Source organism: Mesitornis unicolor, unplaced genomic scaffold (assembly GCF_000695765.1).
Source record: "Mesitornis unicolor isolate BGI_N332 unplaced genomic scaffold, ASM69576v1 scaffold43131, whole genome shotgun sequence".
Classification (NCBI taxonomy): Eukaryota; Metazoa; Chordata; class Aves; order Mesitornithiformes; family Mesitornithidae; genus Mesitornis; species Mesitornis unicolor.
The window spans coordinates 39,070-45,267 of record NW_010166846.1 but is presented as its reverse complement, the minus strand read 5'-3'; the positions used below and the strand labels follow the sequence as shown (position 1 = coordinate 45,267).

Here is a 6,198-nt window from a genome sequence, read left to right as displayed (position 1 = left end):
GGACGGCGCCGGTCGCAGGCCAGGGCCCCGGGAGCCGCCCTCAGCGGCCGCGCTGCCCGGCGGCGGCGGCCGGGCCCGTAGGGATACCGGTACAACCACGCAAGCAGAAAGGCTGGGAAGTCACCCACCGTACATTTGAAACAATACGTTATTGTGAGTAGAGCCAAACCTCTCCAAATCGTTTCTTTTGAGCTAAAAACTGGATCTAGAAGCAAATACACAAGGACCCGCGGGTGCCTGATAGAGGAAAGAGCACAAATTTGATAGTCAACTAAAAAAACATAAGAAAAACATGCTCCTGCGCTTCTAAAAAGTGCTTAATCCGTGGTACATGGCCTCAGCTCTGCCTGAGGGGTGCAAAGGCCTAATGACAAGTACTATAACCAAAACAGAATCGATTTAGGTAAGGCAATGAAATAAGAGTGTAATTACACAGACCCAGATTCATTTTCTAATAAAGGAGGAACAGTTTCCATTAGTGTCTCAGTAACAAAACCACTGACTGCCACATGACTATGGCAGTATTTCTTAAGCCTTTGAATCAGAGGATGAGTTTTTGTACTTTGTTGTAGCTTTTATATAAAAATTTTTCTTTCAAGGACTTTCATCTCTATTTGTGCCAATCACTTTATAAGTTCATTAGTTTACAAATGATTGCAACAACCCGTTAATAAAATGGAACACTTAAAAGGGTTTTTAGTATTTTAAATAACTTCAAGCTTCATACTGCAGCTCTTTTTGTTAAGGAGGTTGAGCCAACAAGTAGCAGGAACAGCCCAGCAAGTTCTGATGCCCCAGTGGAAGTGACTAGTTACAAAGTCTTATTGGCACAGCCTTGCTCTGCTTTAAGAAAACAAACAAACAAAACAAACAAAAAACCACCAACCAACCAAAAAGGAAAACGGAAAAACAAACAAATTAACATAATCTAAACAAAGAGCATATTTTCCAAGAAACAGTTCATATTCTCATACAGCCATGAAAAATGTTTAATGTCTTAACATACATGTGTTCTTCCTATATAATTAATTTGGAAATACTACAAATGCTGTCATTTTAGACCAGAAAAACTACTGTGATTTGCAAGACCTGACATTTCCTAAAACAGTATTAAACAATGTATTAAACTTCTTGGCTTTAAATGAAACAATACAATGCAAGTCTCTGCAGTCTGCATTTTGCAAAAGGTAAGAAATACACAAAAGTGTGTGAACAACTCACTCCTATTAAATGATCTTCAGTAACTCAATAGCCTGCTGTAGGGAGCTTACGCTTTCAAATTAAAAAAAAAAGTGGAGAGCGTAGCCCAAATATGCTTAATCCATAAGAACAAATATGGTAAAGGCCCAAACTGCTCAGTCCAGATACCTAAGAGCGGAATGGTAAGGCTGTAACTTATACTTTGTGTCAGTTGACGGATTATCCACTAACTTATCTAATAGCTAAAGTCTTCAGTACGGCTGTTATAGGGGCACTCATAGCTTGAGTCTGTGTTGGAAAACATAAAAAAGAGCTTGTTTTGTTGACATTGGTCCAGGTGTACAACAGTCCTTGGTATTAGCCATCTTCCTTTGGAGGAGTGTACCAGCCTATGGAGAAGAGAAATGTGTTAGGTTCTGACACTGCTGCATCAAGATGATCTTATCTTACTCTGAATTTGTGAGAGACAGAAGCCTAATCTGGCTCCTTCCCTCTTCAAGTAGGCCAGCCCAGTGAGACTCACTGAATGCTAGCGGTGTGCAGTGGGAGATAAAGCACATGGCAGGATCAGACTCAGTATTTGGGCGTGAGAACTAAATACTTCCAAATTCGGGTTTTTTTTGTGACAGCACCAATCCCAAGCTGGACATCAGAGGAAGCTATTGTGGGAAAAACACTTCTGTTAACAAAACCAAATGGATATAGGTACAACACCCAAGTCTTCAAGCTACTTAATGCACAGACATACAAACACAACTACACTGCGATACTTCTATATATAAATTCCATCTTGTGTACTGAAGAGCTAGGCATGCACAAGCATTTTAATGGTTTATTCCTACTTCTGCAAATCTTGCTGTAGGAAATGGCTCAAACGTCAGCTGAGTAACTTGCCTCCTGATAGGATCTGGCATGTTTAGCAGTTGAATCATACCTGATCAGGTGCGCATAGTTTTTTTCTAGCCACCTCCAGATTCCCAATTGTAAAAAAATCCTCTAAATTTCTGTAGGGTGAGAGCAGGGCCTATTTAATTTTGTCCTAGAGAACAAGTAGCAGCTATAAGTTAAAGACACCTTTCGCAGCAGCAATAAATGCTGTGAATACTTTGTGTACAGCTCCTGATACAGCAGTAAACACTGTAGTCAAGGCTAGCATATAGCTAGAAGTAAACAGCCAGCCATGCTGGCTTTTGTAGCAAACTAAAAAAGCAAGAGACTCAGTTAATGGCAAGATCAAGCATTTTAAAGTCGTTATCTTTGATCTTCCTCCCAAGAGCACAGAAGGCTGAATAAAAACTGAATATACAGTTTTAGAGGTAGGGAAACTGAGGTGCTCACTACAGTCACACCAAAATACACTTTCACGTTCACAACAACATGAGTGACAGAGGACTCTGTCTGAGCTGGATCAAAGAACATCATGGGAGTGGTAACTGGGACTCACTCCCTCATCATAAGACCAAGGTACCAACTCTGCTGACTACTTCTATGTAACACATAAGTCACTCAAACATTTTAAAGCCTCAGGTAATTTGTTGTCTTTGCATCCTTCCACAATAAATGCAATTACTTGAATATTTGTTTTATGAAGCTAAGAGACCATTAACTGGCTTTAAATAGGGTAAAAATAAATGTGTCTCTCATTTCTATTGCACAGTTTTACAGCCAGCGTATTTCACTTGGACTTTTCATATTTTTTAGTTTCTGGTCTTTCCACCTTATCTCTTCCTTAATGATTACTACTACATTAAGGTCCTGCCACACTGAAACAAAGCAATAAAACACGTAAAAAGCTACAGTAACAATGAAGTTACTAGATTAACTGGCTGGAAAGGAAATTGAACTACCTTGCAAAAGGCAGTAGTAGGAAACACATGGAACATCACTATATTCTCGTAAGCTGGAAAAGTTGCAGTGATTGTTAGTCAAGGTACTTTAAGCTTTCTTGTGTTCCTCATGCAATATGAGAAAAAAAAAAAGGAAACACCATTCATGGGCTTCCCAAGCCTACACAAGACACTCTGGCACTGCAGCCAAATACCAAATCCCAGCCCGGTGTGCAGACAAGAACAAAGTTGTGAGAATTTACATACCATTTTTTTCATGTATTTGTACTAGTGACTTATAGGACTGCTGTGCTCTTGCTAGATTATATTGATTCTGAAAGGAGAAAAAAAACCAACATTAAAAACCTGCATCTAGACATGCAAAATTTAAAAACAGTTTTACAAAGGAACTCTACAGTGGGGTTACAAATAAAAACCATGCATGATGTTATGACACTCCTGACTTTAAAGTAATGTATATAAGACAAATGCCCTTATTTTCTCATTTCTCCTCCATCATAATGGCAATAATTTGTATACTGCTGCTGGATAGGCCCCTCTATCAGAGCTAAACCAGAAGTGTCTGCAACCAGCACACTAGGCTTCAGGCAATCTGCACCATAGCTGCCTTGCTCAGCTGACCAGTTACTGGGTTACACAGAATTGTGATCATAAACCTTTACCTCTTACCTAGTTCACTACCCTTGAGTTAATACTTAAAAAATGGCATCCAAGTGACAATTTCATTGACCTAGAGTTATTTAAATATCTTTTGAAAATAGCGCTGTAGTAGTACTGATGCTGAATGGCTAGCTCAGAAGTATTTACATGGTACTATTTTCCACCCTCTCATGAAACATTGCAGATGTCTAGTCCAGGAAAAGGAAGAGCTTCTTACCATTGGCATATGTGTGATCCTGGCAGTCGAACTCTCATCTATAGCGCTTCCCAGAGCCCGGATTACCAGATCCTCCTGATTCCCAATTCTGAATCCTCCTTCCCCACCCCCATGCCAATACAGGGATAGCACAACTCCAACTACTTACACACCCTGCCCATCTCTAGGATTTATCCTCCTCGTACATTCATAATTTCTTAAACTCATAGTTAATTGCCAATAAAATACTCATAGATGCACCAGACACCAAACTAAACAAAAACTCAAATATATTTGCAATGACAATTCTGTCAGTAAGTGTCTTCTACACAAGTCAGCAAAGAAATGGAAGCCTAACAGTACTTTGTGTAATTGATACACACAGCACATTTACCTTATTGGCTCCAAACTGTACTCTGGCTTTTCCTTTGACTAAAGTGGCATTGATCTGCATGATGACTGATTCTATTGAATAGGCACTGCTCCAGCCCTGCAGGAGGAAGGAAATACTTCTATGTAATATGAACATGCTGCTTGTGCTCACCTTGCAAATCTATTTTGGAATGTGTGCTTTGGGATATTTTAATTTTTCTCCACTCCAGTTTTAGTTTTAACTACCTGTTTTCAGTTAACAACTTCTGTTTTCCAGAGAGAATCTGGAAAGTAACATACGGTATTAGTACTAAGAACTTGTAGGAAAAATGAATAGGCTGAATCACAGATTTCCAAAATACAGCAAGACAGAAACAAGAAGAGCTCCATTATTACAACATTAACATATTTTCAGCAACATCATAACAGAAATTACAACTCTTTGTTGTAAGCAGCAGAAAAGGCTGCTATCTAATGAAGCTGCTGAGTGAGCTATGATAATTTTGCCTCTATGAAAATTCACTGTTTCTCTCTGACACTGCTTTACCTTCAGGATTCACAAGTTTCTGCCAGACCCTGCAAATAGTTATTTCTTTCATTTACTTATTTCTAAGAGAAAACAGATCACACTGTCTACACAAGAGTAATCCATGCCTAGAATCTTCTACATTCCTCAGTTCTCCAGAGCTAACTTCATATAGGAGCAGAGGCTCTCACTCTTTACACTGGCTTTCTCCCAGAAATTCTGAGTTCAAAGTTGATGTGCTCTCACTTCTTGCTTCTTCCTCAGACTTCTTGTAAGCCACCCAAAGCAGAAAAGATGATCTTACAAGATAAGGAAGACACATCTAAGGCCACTATGTTCCCTTTGGAGTGTGCGATTTATTCCACACAGGGATTCTTCCAACTGGGAGTAAAAACCTGTTGACATTATTTTAAACATGCTTTGTTATTATCCAGAAAAAAGAGTTTGCGTTCACCTGTTTAGTAAGAAGTTCCATGCATAATGCACCTCCACCTAGGACATACCTAAAACAAACGTGGAAGAAAATACATTTGACACCAGCAGTTATTAAAGAGATGAAACTCTTCACAGCACTTTAAGCTCTTGCAGGCTACTTTGTTAATTTTTTTCCTCTCACATAAAGCTAAAATACCCCTTAAACAGTAATATATTGTAACTAGTTAGCCATATTATACTTACACAAATAAGATTAGCCTTGTGAGACCAAAGAAAAATATTTCCTTTGGTAACTACTCTTAGTTAAAGTCAGTGACCAAGCTAGTCTGCACAACTGCTTATGCAACTGTACTCAGACCGTGAGAAAATGAAGGTTGCTTATTATGGCTACATTCTCTATATGTAGTACTGATACGTACTTGTAAAAAACCCAAACAAATTCACTTCTGTAAATAAATTTAACACAATTGCAAACAACATAGGTGCACCTATAAATCAAAGGTGTAGACAAATGAGAAAGCAGATCTTCACTTGTCCCTTTCCTAGAAAACACTTTCTGATTTCAGTAATACTTCATCAGGCCTTGTGCTGACTGGGACTCAGCAGTCAGCGCACTTGGCCATCATAAAACTTCCAAAAGATGTAGTCTCCCCTATGGTCAAGATGTTCCAACAGCAAAAATCTAAGACATTCAAATGGAAATGATCACTGAAATCCAAACCTTCTGGGCCATTCTTTCTTCTATTCTACAAAGAAGTCCAAGTACAACAAAACTAGAATCTACATAAATTTTCTGGTGTCTGGCATTGCTCGTTACCTTTTTCTGGTAGCAGCAATCCTCACAAACAGTATTTAACTGCACTAACCATTTCTTGAATGTAAAAAAGACACAGCAATTAAATCAGAATCAGCACCAGCTATCACAGACTGCATTTACAAATGTACAGGTACAATTTCAGCAG

At 38.9% G+C, this 6,198-nt stretch overlaps 1 protein-coding gene across 1 annotated transcript in view; it reads right to left on the bottom strand.

Annotated features, from left to right (window-relative positions):
- Positions 1-975: 975 nt before the first annotated feature.
- Positions 976-6,198, bottom strand: part of UBE2Q2 (ubiquitin-conjugating enzyme E2Q family member 2) — a gene marked incomplete at its 5' end in the record, with an annotated part of 27,755 nt that continues 22,532 nt past the window's right edge. Inside the window, 4 exons of the mRNA XM_010195080.1 lie at positions 976-1,589; positions 3,294-3,360; positions 4,298-4,393; positions 5,256-5,304. Of these exons, the coding sequence (XP_010193382.1) occupies positions 1,558-1,589; positions 3,294-3,360; positions 4,298-4,393; positions 5,256-5,304 (244 nt within the window). The remainder of the gene's footprint in view (positions 1,590-3,293; positions 3,361-4,297; positions 4,394-5,255; positions 5,305-6,198) is intronic.